The 15,691-nt window shown below is 38.8% G+C and overlaps 1 protein-coding gene across 1 annotated transcript; it reads right to left on the minus strand.

Annotated features, from left to right (window-relative positions):
• Positions 1 to 565: 565 nt before the first annotated feature.
• gdf10a (growth differentiation factor 10a) lies at positions 566 to 4,561 on the minus strand. The gene is made up of 3 exons (XM_079842224.1): positions 4,056 to 4,561; positions 2,451 to 3,358; positions 566 to 2,059 (listed from the first exon to the last, which is right to left on the minus strand). The coding sequence occupies exons 1-3, from the start codon at positions 4,279 to 4,281 to the stop codon at positions 1,868 to 1,870; spliced, it is 1,326 nt and encodes a 441-aa protein (XP_079698350.1). The 5' UTR covers positions 4,282 to 4,561; the 3' UTR covers positions 566 to 1,867.
• Between the last annotated feature and the right edge of the window lie 11,130 nt (positions 4,562 to 15,691).

The following is a 15,691-nucleotide window of genomic DNA, read 5'->3' on the forward strand; positions in this document are numbered from 1 at the left end:
TGAAGTCTCTGGTGTCCTATAGCCAACTGATTTAAATATTAAAGTGATCCCCAGGAAACTAAACATTGCCTAAAGGGGATTCACCGGATAGTTACATTCAGTGTGGCTTCAGTGGATGTTGGCATTACATTCTCACATTCTTCTGTTATTTTATGCTCTCTGTGGGAGACAATTACAATTTGACACTGTCAAAACTAGCCTGAGAGGTGAAAACAAATTTATCATATCATTAGTTTGTTGTCGCCGAATTTCTATGCTAATTAATAAATTGATAAATACTGGCCTATAGCCACGTGGTTTTAGAAGGGTTTTGTGCTGTAAGCTGGTAAAGCTGGAAGAGCCAAGGCTGGGTTTTCATGCAAAATCATTTATAAAATATAGTAATTTTATGTGAATGTTAACGTTTTGAGTGCTCAACCGTAGTAAAAAGAGCAAACATTGACATCTCTTCAACCTACACAACTGAACATTTTAACATCTTCAAGTGTCGTCTCTTTTCATACTACACAGAGAAGCCCTCAACACACATTGTTATGCAAAGGAAAGACACAGCAGACAGTAGGCTAATTGGGTTCTGTTCTGTGAGAACACGCTTCTCATTTTCATTCACAGGCTAGTGGGATTAAAAGGGTTTACATCAATTTAGTTTGAGCCGGGTGACATCATCTGTTGAAGCAAGAGTTAGAACTTCCTGCACTTTGAGACCTGATGCTCTTGAAGTGGGTTGAAGGTGGGAACTGGGGGTTAGAGATGTCTTTGATGTCCAGGTGAAGAAATAGTGTGCCAAGCAGGTTTCTGATGTCAAATACATTCTTTTTCTTTTATTCGTTTTCTTAGAATAGGAACACATTTAATGCTGAAAAATGCATTTATGCAGCAGAAAATACACGTTGGTTTAACATACTCATATTTTATTCTACTTATAAGGCTAGTTGTCATAATTTAAAACACACATTTACAAAAATACATTCTCTAAAATATAATATATTGAATCCAAATGAACAATTGTTTATACACACTGACACATTTGGCCCAAATACTCCTTGCATATGGCACCACACCAAGATCATCAAACATGTCTGAATACGGAAAAAGGAACCTTGTGTAACGTCTCTTAAAGTAAAACAAATGCACAGGAAAACTAGTCAGCACTAGCTATCAGTGACCTAGTGATTAGCAACACCACCAAAATGTAATTGTTAAAATTTTGCTTAGTTTTCTACTTTTGAATATAAAAAATAAGTTCTGATTACTTACTATGAGACTGCTTTGCAGTCATGCTAACTGTTTGATGTAAATGCTTGATGAAAAAGATTAAAGGGTTCGCGTTTTTCACATGTAGGCTACTTCATCATGTATGATTTTAAATGACCCAAATATCAAGTTACACTTACATTTTTAATATACACCAAGACGTTAACTTAACCTGCCACTACGTCCAACATTCGTCTCAATAATAGAATAATTCTTTATCCTAATTTGCTTTCCAATGTAATTCAACAGTTCTGGCAAAATAAAAGGTTTATGTTATATTCAGTATACAAAACCTTATTGTATATCCAGTAATCTACAAGCATAAGTCCAACAGCCATTTATGTCATGGAGCTGAAAAACGGAAAGCAATAAGTGTAAGAGTAAGTGCTCATGTTACTCGTCTAGTACAATGAAAAAGGTTTACGACAGATCCCTCGTGAATAAACAGAGGAAATGAAAATATCACAGATAAGCATTCATGATAACAAAATGCAGTCCTTAAAAATGTGTGCACTTTCTAACAAGTGCAAACTAAAGACAATATGCCTCTTCAAGATTGTGTGTCAAAACCACAACAATGCCCATTTGTCTTTTTTTCCTCCGAGCAGCAAGTCTATCTACAAGCGCACGTCTCCACAGACATGTTGGGGTAGATCTTCAATACGATGTTTTTGCTCTCATCCAGAAACAGTACACTGAGTGGTTTCATCTTCTCGGGGACGCAGCAGGGCTCTGGGATACCTGGAATTATTCCAACGGCCTTGACTATGCTCTGGATGGTTGCATGGTTGGAGGGGCGGACCACCTGAAAATGGCAGAAAAGAGAGGATAATGAGGTATGGTAGCGTTTAGATATGCAACTTTGGTTTTGCTTTCTTCAATGGAGCAGAGGAAATTATGTCTTACAACACCCTTCTATTATTCAGAACAGAGGAACTTTAAAACAGGCTCATTTCAAAAGAAAACGTGTCCAAAATGTGCTTAAAACCCCCATTAAGCGTACAACTATTTGACTGTAATTGCACATAAAGATGGTGCGCTTAGTTGCGCTGGAACCGAAACATTTTATGAAGGGATTCTTTGTTTAAAATCTCTGGCTAGAGAGGCTGTATTAACCATAGTCATTTTTAAATATTTCAACATGTCTGAACGATTCACATTCGCATACGCAAATTCTCGCCGTGAGGCTCTCTGACCTTTGGAATGGGGAATTCACACGTTCCTGCGCAGTAGAAGGCATCGAAAGACTTGGGAGACAATATCCATTCGTTCCACCCGATATCTGCAAAGTCCACCTTCAGGTACCTCCTGGAACAGCTGCGAGGTTCTTTCCACTGTCTCCTCCGGGCCTTCTTCATGGTTTTCTCATCAAACCGGAGAACCTGAGACTTGCCGAATCCATCAGCGTGCTCCTGGCCTTTCTTCCGACGTTCTTTTTTGAAGGGCTTTGGCTTGAGCGCAAAGTAAGCACTTTCCCACATATCGTGCTGTTTGAAGCTGTTGTACTCCACCTCCGGGAGCTCGTTGTTCTCAATGGGATCAGGGAAGTCCGATTCCAGTTCCCGCTTCACACGTATGTCAGGTGAGGAGTCTGGAGATTGAGTTGGCTGCTGGTCTGCAATGAAAGGGTCATATCTCTGTAGACTCACAGCCACACTGTTGGGCTCGGAAATGGCCAAGTCATTAGCATAAACCAGCAAGTATGGAAGACTGGAAGGTGAGTGCTGGTCATGATACCTTTGATACTGCTCTCCATAGTCAAACTCCACAGTGATCAAAAGGTGATTCTTATCTCGGGCCTCCTTTATAATGACAGACACATCCTTGCTCTGCCAGGACCCACGTCTGTGAGGAACTACGGTGAAGTTTCCGAGCAGTGATCCTGGGGCTGAGCTGAAGGACGGAGACCAGAAAAGAAGACGGACAGAGGGTAGCAGCTGGACGTTCGGGATGCGACAAGAGGGGTTCTTGAATCGCTTGCAGAACCAGGACCTCTGGCGTGGCCGTTTGTCAAAAAAGAAGTGAAACGTAGACGTGAGAATCACCTCGGACCCCTGAAGGGAAGTAAGATTCAGCCAGTATGAGGCCCTCTGCTCCACATTCTCTGCAAAGATACGAGAGAAACTGCTGAGTTACATATTAATTATGAATATGGGCTCAAACAACAGGCTTTTTGTTCTGTGTATGGGGTTGAAGAAAGCACAAGGAAGTGAGGAGACATATTACTCCTAGAGCAGACATATGGAAATGTTTATTTAGGTTCCCTTAAGAGTTAAAACCTGCAACAATGTCAGTCTTTTAATCGCCACTGATTAAATGCTTTAACAGGCTGCAGAAAAAAAAGACTTTTGTTTCGTGAGAGCGTAGCAAATGTTATTTTAATGTTCTGGTTTAAACAGCTGTTTTCAAACAAAGTTTCATTTGCAAAATGTGGCGATCGTCGGCGTGATTCCGCAACAGTTCCGATTATCGCACGGTACATCTACAAAGCATATCCAGAGTCATTATTTATCACTTGACTATAGATTTAGACAGTACAAATAGGCTATCACAAATGTGCTAGGGGTGTAACAAGACATTACGAGACAAACCTCAACAGAGCCGAGAATTAGCCTACCCCAAGAAAGTCATTAAGTAGCGTAGGTTACTTCCTAGGCTATGTCATTTTTAAGCAAAGAAAAATCAAGCCACAATGAATCGTAATAATTGCAGAATTATTTTTATATAAATATCCTGTTAACGTCTTATAGTGGCGGCACGGCATGCATCATACATGTATATATTTTACATAGGCTACTTACCAGGTTTTGCTTTAAAACTTCTTACAGTATTTCCCTCTTTGACTCGGTTAGGTTCAATGTTGTACTTCTCATACAGTTTAAACATATGCTGCGAGAGCGCATCTGTGGCCACGAGCGCGTCTGTCGTGCTGTCGCGCGCACTTCTCCAAACAGCTTCAGATGCGCCAGGTTCGGATCCAACCCAAAGCAGTAACAGGTGCGTCAAAAAGACACATTTAAAAGTCATGTTGCAAAGAAAGAAAAAGGTTTCCAGACGATTGAAAGCCGTGTAGATAAAAAAATGCGCTTATCACATATTAAAACATACTAAAGGATTCCAGTATGACGTTTTCCAATGATGCGGTTTGGATAGAAGCTGCTTCTCTCGCCTTTTAACGCAGTGCAGAGAGGAAGTGGTTTCAGAAGTTGTATCAGTCTCGTGCATAACCTGTGATACATCACTTATTTCTTCTGACCGCCACAATCCACGGGAGCAGGCATAAGCGGAGTGAGGTGCTGACGTATCCGCCCACCAGCCAACGGGAGCCGCTGCTACATTACACCCGATCCTGCGGGAGGCCAACAAGAGGACAATCCAACAAACATGGACATTCACAGTTTTTTTTTCTTTTGGAAATACATTGGAAATTGCTAGTTTTGTAGTGTTTTTTTACAGCATGCCCTCAAAAGAAGCCTTTTCCCCCATTCCAAATTATTTTAAAATTGCTGCTGGTTTGCATTTTGCAAAAGCTTGATGAAAAATATCAGGCTTCACATTTTTCATATAGTTTTTCAATGACCCAAATATAAAGTTACTTTGCCACCAAGCATTCATCATAACAGTAAAACATCTTTGTTCTAATTTACTTTCTGAAGTAACTCAATAGTCCTACCAAAATGAGAGGTTTATGTTGTATTCAATATGTCATAAAACCTTTGTTGCATACATCCAGTAATCTGCAACCATAAATATGAGTCCAACAGCCATTTATGTCTTGTTGATGACAACCAAGTTGACACGTTATGATAATGTGAGCATAAGAGCTCATGTTACTCATCTTGTACAGTAAAAAAAAAACGTTATAGATTCCTTAATGGAAACAAGGGAAAGGAAAACTAAAGTTGAATTATGCAGTCTAAAAAAAGACAAGATGCATAATGTTAATAAGCATTCATTTTCTAACTATAAAAAGTGTGAATGCGTTAATCTGAAAGGGTTTCGAGTATTTGTGAGTGCCTTTGCTTGATTTCATTATAGTGATTTCATTCAGTACATGAAGCACACTGGGGGAACAGCCCTGTCACCTCTGTGTTTTGTGTGGAGTGTCTGCAGTGCCGTGCCAACAATGCTGGTTCTGTGAAAGCCCGGAGCTCCAGTGGAGAGACCATAACAAGCCCGGCCGTTTGGGTCATTGCGTGCCATTAAACACCTCCTGTGGCCCCTGGGGACCCTACTGGAGACCCCTTTTTTACTTCACACTTGAATGTGTCTTAAATCTGCATTAAAAATCTGACGTTCCTGCCCACTAGGACACTGTTACTGAGCGAAGCACGGGATAAATCGAGTAGGAGGGGAGATACCTCTGCTCTGCTTTGTTTCCAGCCCTCTTTTTATTGTCCGACTGTGGGAAGGCGAAGCCATTAAGCTTCAGAATCCTACACCGCTTTTAAAAGTGAATAAAAAACAGAACAAGGGAGGAAGAATTCAAATTAACTCTGGTTCACAGAGACCTTTGATTCTTCAATGTGACTGCATCACTTGCTCTCTATAGTACCTGGGAGAGACCTATTCTGTCTCAGATCCTGCTGGGTCTGGGATACTGAGAATGATTTTTTAATTAACAAGCTAACTACGGAATGATGCTAATAAAGCACAAGGTCTTGTGTAAAGGCTTGTCTCTCCAGGACAAATTCCCTTAATTTGTTTGTCCCTTATTTCGAAAAACAGCTAGCAGTCCTGAGGTCTTGTAAAACTCACTATTATTTTTCTTGCCTCCTCCCCTCCCTTCCCTACCATTCATGAGCTTTATATGGGGCTTGTTGCAAACCAAACACACCATTAATTGGTTGGAACGGGTAAAAATGAAGAATTTGGTGAATGAGAGATGTAAAACTTTGATGCAGAAAGTTTTACTGTAAAATCGTATTATTTTATTAGTTGGTCTTTTTAAAAATGATTTACAGACATGGTTCAATAAGCAGAGATTTAGACAGGAAACGCTTGTTCAACATGAGAATAACGGATTCTAATTCTCTTTATGGATTTAATATAACCATTTATCAACTATTCTTCTGATATTGGGAAAGAAAGCACAACTAAAAGGTGTGTTCTTGTTGCACCTTCTATTGCAGGTATACATTTTGTCTTCTTTAGTCTGCCACTTTTTTATTTCGCTCTTTGCCCAGTCAAAAATGTTTGACCACAATGTTCTGTGATTTAGCTCAATTCTTACATGTCCTCTTGCTTGCAGTTGTTTGCTTTCCGTTCACCTCACTTGATTTCATTTTGTTTTTTTGATCTCATACCACAGATAACCATGTTATATATACCATTTTTAATTGCTTGTCATAAAAAAAGTGACTGTGGGGGACCCCTCATAACTCAATGGATTTGCTATTTAATATGGGTGGCAAAAACAAATAGTGTTGCTAAACTCAATTGCCTGTACTTAAATGGTTTATGTGGTTTGCTTCATAAATGGCAGATGGGTCTTTGATTTCCTGAGGCTGTTTTTTCCCTGTAAATTAAAATTAGGGAAGAATAAACTGTCAAAAATGGCATTAATTATAATTTTATTCTAGTGACAAATACTAGATTATCACAAAATTAGCATTTGTTTTATGGAATGGAAAGGAAATTGAAATTTTGATTGAAACGATATTCATAGTTGAATCCTTCACTCCCCTAAAGGATCAAATACTATTTGTCTTCTGTGTGTTTTTCGTAGTTATAAACTGATGCTAAATACAATTTAAATGCAAAAGAAAGATGGTAGAAAAAAATGCACTGTAAAATTAACATTTTCTCATCAATGCTTATTTATTATAATTTGACTTAAAAGCTCTTCCCTTTGCCACTTATAAAATGAAGGGAGGGAGTACTTTCTTTGTGTGTATTTTTAGCCCTTCAGTAAAAGGAAATGGCTGCTGATTTTAGAAGATTCAAGATGATCAGGTCCTTTGGCACCAGGACAAATACATTTGAAGTTGCCATCTGTCAGCATCAGGATTTCTGAAAGAGGCAGAAAGAAAGTATTGCCTGCTCTCTGTTGTTTTTTCCCTCCGTTTGGCTGTGTGGCTCACAACTCAAGTGAAATGACAATTATCCCTGCAGTGCCAGAGTGATCAATCACTTCTCAAAAGTCTGGTGCTCTTGGATCTGCACAATATCAATGTGCCAATCTCGCCAAATGGACCTAATGGCAGAGTTGCTTTCTCTTCTGGCTTCAGTTTCTTTCAGCATACTTGCAGAATGAAATGTTTTAAAAGCACTGTTTGTTAGACTGAGTCGCTCTCTTGAAGGGCATAGCACTTACAAAGAGACATGGAAAAGATTATTGGCAACTATAACCTTTTTTGGTTAATAATTATCTGGATTTATGATAATGGTAATGTAATAATGTGATAAAAGAAGTGCTATTCTTCCAATAAACAAATATTGTACAAATATTCTATAAAATTGTAAGGGGAGACAAGGTATGGTTGTAACATGGGCAGAGTTGTAACACCGCCAATTCCACCAATCAGGGATAAGCTAGGGGTCCTATCATTTCAGTTTTTGCTCACTTCCTTCCAGGTCCTATGAGTGGTTATCAAGGCTGGAAATAGGCACATGCAGATTTTATAAAGAAAAAAACTGATTTTGAAGTAAAAAGATTTAGATTAAATTGTTATTTTAATTTTCTAATTATTCTAAAATGGTTAGCTAAACACTGGCTTACCGGGGTGGGGGTAGGTTGTAACACATCTTTAAAAGGTGTACAGAATGCCTATATGGTGGGAAAAAAGACAGATAGAGGTGTGTCTGCCTTTTTTTATTTTTAATTAACTGATGAGGTTTCAAAGAAGGGCAGGTCAGTCAGATGTGAATGTATTGTTGAAAGGGACTGGTGAGGAGTAGTGTTGGGGAGTAACTAGCTACATGTAACTAGATTAAGTAATTTAATTACAAAATGAATGTAACTGTAATCAGTTACAGTTACCGAGAATTTTTTTAAATTAAATTACAGTTACCTATGAAAATGTCAATGATTACATAGGGGGTTACATCTGAATCTTTTCTGTAAAAAGCTAGGATATGTTGAATAATATTAATTTGTTGCTTTGTCTGTTTTTGATGTGCACGATGTCTCCTGCCATTTAAAGTCCGTTCAGTAAAGCGATGCTATTCTGATGCTTTTGATTGGCTCTCTTGTTTGAATTTGCAGAGCACCACGTCCAACTACATTAGTCCACATTGCCGCTGAAAGCATTAGGCTACAACCTGTCTGAGAGTGAAAAAAATGCGTTCCAGGCCTGGAAATTTAAAATTAGAAAAGTAATCAAATGTAATCAGTTACATTATGTTAATAAAGTAATTAAAATAATTACACTACTTATTACATTTTAAATAGGGTAACTTGTAATCTGTAACCTATTACTTTCCAAAGTAACCTTCCGAACACTGGTGAGGGAACTTCTGTGTTGTCTGTATATGGAGCCATCTGGCAACTCAAAGTCATAGGAAGTGTGGGTAAAATGTACCCTAAGCAGTTTCTGGGCCCACCAAGCCTGCACTCCATGGTTAAAAACACAGATTTTTCACCATTGTTACTCTGATTGAGAATATTCACAAATATACACACACAAATTTACACAGTTTTTTTGTTGTTGTTAGATCAACATGTTCTTTACACAGGCACACTGGAGCCGAGTGTAAATTTGATGGTGTCAGTCACAGAAAGAAAGGCATTGTCTTGAATTGTTCTTTTGGATTGTTTCAATAAACCTGTTTTTGAATATTGCATGGTGGGGCTGCTGTTTTTGCTTCTTTTGTCTAATTGTTACAATTTACCTCAGCATGTGTTACATCCTACTCTGGTAGTGGGGTAGACTGTAACAAAGGCACACCATGGGCCCTATCATACACCCGGTGCAATGCGACACCAGGCGCAACGCAAGTGTTTTTTGCTCATTTCAGCCCGACGCAGTTATCATTTTCACGTCCAGCGCCACGTTGTTTAAATAGCAAATGCAGTCGCGCCCATCTGTTCACCCATGGGCGTGCTGGTCTGCAAACGAGGTATTTTCAGGCGCATAGTTGGCGCGTTGCTATTTTGAGGAAACTGAAAACAACTGCGCCATTGACCAACAAAACCTGGGCTAAAGTCAATAGTGCAGTATTTTTTGTGTTATTTAAAGGGCGCGTTAGTAATATGCGCCTATAGGCGGGTGCACAACACGTGTACACTCTGCTTATTACACACACAGGGATGCGCAACAGGATTCCTCTCTGAAGAAGCGTTCCGTCTTTCCGCTCGCAAAATTCTGCCATGTAAATAGCGAATCCAAAAGGTACAACCCTTTTGGGTCATGCGCCTGGCGCACTAACCATTTTTTTTCCCATTGTTAAACTAGCAAAAGTGTAAGGATACGCCTAAGTGTAACTGTGCCATGCGCTTCAGACCATGTGCTTAGATTGTTAAAATAGGGCCCCATGTATTTGACATCAACTCATAAGGGCTGTGATATTCTTGCAGAAGTTTGATTTTGTAATAAACAAATGTGGGCACGTTGTGTAAAAGTTTGAACACTCTATCTATTTGTTAAACCAAACAGAGCATCTTTTTGTAGCACAGGAGGTATTCTACAAACTGGATCCAAAAAAGGAATATGATGAATAGAACAGAACAAACTGATCTGAATCTGTCCATGGTCCTGGTACGCATCCCATACACATGGCAGATTCCCTCCTGTCTGTCCAGTTCTGGATGGTGGCCCTGCACTAAGGCATGAGATCACTTGGCTTTGGGAAGAGATGCAGTGCTTTCATTATTCGGGTCCAGAAGCAATAAAACTCCCTCATGCTGTCCCGTTTGCAAACGCCCACTGCTGTGGCTTTACGGCTAACATGATTTCACCCCTGACTGCTGTGATCAGTAGGTCTCCTGGACCATTCTGGCTTTGATCTTTAACTCTCTGTCAATCAAAATTAGTTATCCTTCAATACTGACTCCTCCTCACTCCATACAGAGTCCTGTCTAAGAACAAGCACAGCTTTGTCTATGCTCTATGTCTTCATGAAAACAGCCACATGCTGAGTTTGAGTTGCTTCACACGAGTGCCACATGTCACCTTTGAGCCCACTGTTCCTTTGCTGCTGTATACGAGCTGCATTTCAATCAAATGATTAAGCTGTGATCTGAAGACAAGCAGTTATCTAGCCTTCGTATGAGGTGTAAAATGGATATTGGACATAAAAATAAAACCCAGTCGCATTATTTTTCAAGACCTCCATCACATAATTGACAGGCAAAACTGCTTTACATCAGTTCATTCAACGGCCAGATTCATAACTCACATTGCAAGTTATATCCAGTATTGCAAGTATAAAGCAAAAATAATATCCGACAACATTAAGTTGGTGTTTAGCTCAAATCACAAACTAACACAGTCTGGCGCGTTATCTTTCTGGGCACTCTCCATAGACGTGATAGTTTTTATACTCTACAATCTGTATATTCTATCCCCTTCCACTAACCCTACCATCCACACCAAACTTTCAGCATTTTTACAGTTTCAAAAGAACTCATTGTGTATTATTTATAAGCTTTTGTACCCATGGGAACCATTAGGTCCCCACAGTGACACGAGTCCATGAGTCTGTATGCATTCAGGTTGAAGTCCCAACCGGGATAGAAAAACATGTCACACACACACACACACACACACACACACACACACACACACACACACACACACACACACACACACACACACACACACACACACACACACACACACACACACACACACACACACACACACACACACACACACACACACACACACACACACACACACACACACACACACACACACACACACACACACACACACACACACACACACACACACACACACACACACACACACACACACACACACACACACACACACACACACGCATTTGCATGAACAACTGACTCTATTAACTCCCTATATAGATGCTATATTCTGTCAAGGAAATTGGCTTACACTCTTAAAAATAAAGGTTCTTTGGCGAGGTGTGTGTTTCCATGAAGAACCGTAAATATCCAAAGAACCCTTCCATTGCACAAACGGTTCTTTATAGCGAAGAAAGGTTCTTTAGACTATAAAATGGTTAGAAAAAAATGGTTAGTTAAAGAACCTTTCCCAAAACGATTCTTCAGGGAACCAAAAATGATTCTTCTATGGCATTGCAGTGAAAACCCCTTTTTGGTTCTTCCTGACACCATTATTTTTAAGAGTGTATTTAACTTTAAAGCAGGACTATGGACACCATATTTAGTGTTATGATTTTTTCCCATTCATATATTTATACTTCAAAGCTTCATACTTCTAAAATATTTTCTCAGTTACTCTTAAATACACACTTTAGAAAAATATTATTGTACGTTATTACAGTTCAATATATTTGGTGAAATTTCTATCCTTTAGATTATACAACTGTTAGAAAGGAACAGACATTTATCTTCAGCTCGTTGCACCAAAGATATTACTTAAATTACTTTTTTTTTTTTTTTTTTTTTTGCTTACCTTAATCTGCATCCAAACAAAACAGTGAATTGGAAGTTTTAGAATGACGTGATTTCTTGGAGTGACTGTTTCCAAAAGTGCCTTGACAACTGCCAAACATACGTCATCGTTCGGCTGTTCTACTCACCTATTCATCTTTCTGTCAACATCAGTTTTTTTTTTCGCCCCCTTTATCATTCTTTCTTAATGGTGAGTATAAGTCTGAGCATTGTATGTGTATGTAAGACACAAGAGAGTGAGTCACAAACAGATCGCTAAAATCTTTCAGTCAAAATGATATTTGATACAGCCTTTTAAGAGAAAGCTCATATATTTCACAGTTCTTGTTACTCAAACTAAGAGAGCAGCAACTAGAGGTTTACTTTACAAGCCAATCAGAGCATAAAAAATATGGCATAAATCATAGATGACACACACATATATATATATTAAAAGCTCCAAGGAAAGAAAAAAATGCTTTAATACTGAATCTGAGCCTCTTAAAATGCCATTGTAGACCTTACTTAATGGTTAGTCTTAAACGTTTTTACACCGCATCTTATATTATTCATTCTTTGATTTATTTTGGTGGGTCGAGAAGGGGATATCTTCACAGTGCTTGTTGAAAGAAACATCACATGCACACATTTTTCTGTCAAGATGATGTATTGGATATTATGAAGCCATTATTTATACTTAATCCCTTTTCTATAGTCATCTCTTATTGTTATCCAGAAGTACTCAGTTTAGCATAATGAACGATGTTTCACATGACATCATGCAGCATTCTCCATATGCAATCAGATGTTCAGAAGCTCCACAGAACTGTCTCACAGCATATGGCAACATACCAATCCCAAATCCACAGACCATCGCAATATTCAATTTCGAAACAATCCCAAACATTCAGACACAAAATACCACAAAAGACATCTGCTTGTTCTCGCCGCACGGAGCATCCTAACTTACAAAGTAGCCTGACCTCGAGAGTCTAGACACATTCAGCACGTTTCTTTACCTGTGTGCATTTCTGTGGGGCCTTTTGAAACACTTGCCAATAAAAATATATAGACTAGCAGGGTTACAGAGCCAGGGGAGAGAGGGTAATGCTACCTCAGAGTATTCAGATTCATTGAGTTTGTAAAATATAGTCTGTTGCAGGAAGAGTGAGCCAGAGCAGCAGATAAATCTAATTAATACTATCTTGGGGATATATGCAAGACTTTGGATCATTTTACCAGCCCTGCTGTTTATTATTTATGCCTGCATAAAAACCAATGCCAATTCCTTTCTATTTTTATTGTATATATGATTTTATGTCCCAGGATCAGCTAGACCTCATATTTAATGCTTTAAACACTATGTGGTTGATGGCTCTAACAGAGAGAGAACATGATGCGGCAGTTAAAAGCCTCCTCGAATGTAGGGGTCTTAATGTTATATGAATGATATCACTCAGACCCTTTAATGTTCTGATGGCCTCGACACAGAAAAAATAACCGGGAAAATGCCGATTCGTTTGTTTTCTATAAGAAATTTAACAAATGCTCTTGGAATGGGATGCTGGCAGCCACCATTCTGAGGAACTGAAGGCAGAGGTGAGCCAGAGGCCACAATTCACTCATACAGTTGCACACTGATCAAACACTCGACAGTAATCCCGGCAATTTCTACAGAACACCATTGAGCATGAAATGTGGGGTTATTTTGTTCAACTGCAAAACGTAATGGTGAAAATTGGACTTAAATTACACCTGATATTCCCACATGGGATGGGAATTTAGTGATGGAGATGTTTGGAAAAAAATAAAATAAAATAAATTCAAATAATATATAATAATAATCCAAATAAAAAAATAAAATAAAATCAGTTGCTGATCAGTAAAACAAATTCTGTTCTTCAGGCATTACACATTTGATCTGATGCAGATTCACTTGCTCAACACTATTTAAACAACTACTAATGATATTCCTGATATTCTCACATGAGATGGGAATTCAGAGATGGAGACGTTTGGGACTATTTAAACAACTACTAATGATATTCCTGATATTCTCACATGAGATGGGAATTCAGAGATGGAGACGTTTGGGACTATTTAAACAACTACTAATGTATATTCAGATCAGATTATCTAATTCGTTTCGTTTACACATCAGTCAGAAATAACAATGCAGCTGTTTGGAATTTGAATGGAGTGTAAATGTTGGATGAAACTTCCATGAACGTTTTGCTTGGAACTACCTCCATACTTTTCCACTTGAATGCTGACAAAAGAGGCAAATATTATTCCAAAATATTCTATTATTGAAAAAATACTCATCGGCAATTCCCGGCATTAAGGATTTTCCTTGTCAGTGTAAGTTACAAAAATAAAAAATGAAGGTTTATGTGAACCGAAATTACAAAATTATTTGTCTTTGAAATAATCTTGAGGAATCTCTAAAACCAAATAATATTGTTGGTGGTAAAAATATTATTCCATGAAAGCCATCCATGAACGACAGCGTGAAGCCAAAGAACTGTATTTACAAACCCTTAAAGTTGGGATACAAACACCTCCAAAGTTTATTCTCCTCATTACTTTCTATATATTTTATAATCCTTGTCAAGCCATTGTTAAAATCACAACAGTAAAGAATTCCTTTTGATTGTAATTTCTTCCTGGCAGCCACCCACGGGGGTTTAAGACTTTGCCATGAAGGTGAAGGTCATGGGCCTCTGGGACTTGTTCAGGAAATGACAGCACACCGCTTAGACTTTAATGAATATAACTCTCTCTGTCTTCGTAAATACAACACCAAGTCTGTAGCTCTGGAAGGTTTTCCTCACAGGAAACCAATTTCAGAGCGTAGATTTGAGGGAAACTCTTCTGCAGTGATCCATTTTCACAGAAAGTAGCTCATGAAAAGATGAGGCTCCCTTCGAAATATGAAGAGAATTTGATGAGAAGTCCTTTCCGTTCTCATTGTTGGGAAATGTAAGACTCACAGACACACAGAGATGACTTAAATGCTATCCATAAAAAAACGAACTAGCCATCACAATGATTCATGGCAATCACTGACAGCGACAGCTACATAAAGTGTCTATTGTGAGATGAAAAGGGAAGGCAAGTGCCTGTGGCTCAGGAAAGTGAATAGACATAAATTGAGCAGGAATACTCCATCATTTGTTTTGCTGAACAGCCTCTTGTGCCAAGTGGATTACTTTAGCACACTTCAGAATGACTCTTTCATTAAGAAATGATTGTGGGAACCATCTTAAAGCGGTCTCTAAGGAATAATGCACAGACAGAGCAATTCATATTTCATAGGCCTCTTTGGACTTTACTGACAGAGGTGAAGCACAATTAAAGTGAAGCATTGCAGTGTCGTAACCCAATTAAAAACCAAATAACAACAAGGAGATATTTTTCCAACCCATCAGCCAGGCAATTTGGGCAAATCAGGTCATTGTAAGAGCAATTGAACTTAATATTCGTTCAGTCTTTCCATCTACACAAGAGGCCACTTCACTCACACACAGCACAAAAAAAGAAAATCCCTTGACCATCTGCATGAACTATAGCACCAGTGCAGTTCGTGATGGATTTGTAGAGGAAAAAGAGTGAAAAATCATGCAAAAAAGTATTTATTAAGACTAATTCTGTGGTGGAAGAAAAATATTTGATTAGCTTTGCAGCGAGCAGTCAGTAGTGTTGGTCTAGTCCACGATGATACGGAGAGAAACAGCAGGCCTTTGTCTGCAGACAGAATGGCGCTCTCTATGGGGTCACTGCAGGATTCCAAACATCACAGACGGGGCAAAACTATACACTGGAATTCCTCTCCCTCTATGAATGTTTTATTAGCCATGTGAACAGGTCAGAAAGTCACCCCCCGCCATACAATCATCG

The sequence above is a fragment of the Gobio gobio genome (genome assembly GCF_949357685.1).
Source record: "Gobio gobio genome assembly, chromosome: 18".
NCBI lineage: Eukaryota > Metazoa > Chordata > Actinopteri > Cypriniformes > Gobionidae > Gobio > Gobio gobio.

Bases quoted from the DNA above. Each gene is read 5' to 3' on its own strand.
- gdf10a (XM_079842224.1), bottom strand. From the start codon at position 4,281: ATGACTTTTAAATGTGTCTTTTTGACGCACCTGTTACTGCTTTGGGTT. The intron at 3,359-4,055 runs GTAAGTAGCCTA...GTATCTTTGCAG, and splicing joins AAGTTTTAAAGCAAAACCTG to AGAATGTGGAGCAGAGGGCC. The intron at 2,060-2,450 runs GTCAGAGAGCCT...TGCCATTTTCAG, and splicing joins GTGAATTCCCCATTCCAAAG to GTGGTCCGCCCCTCCAACCA.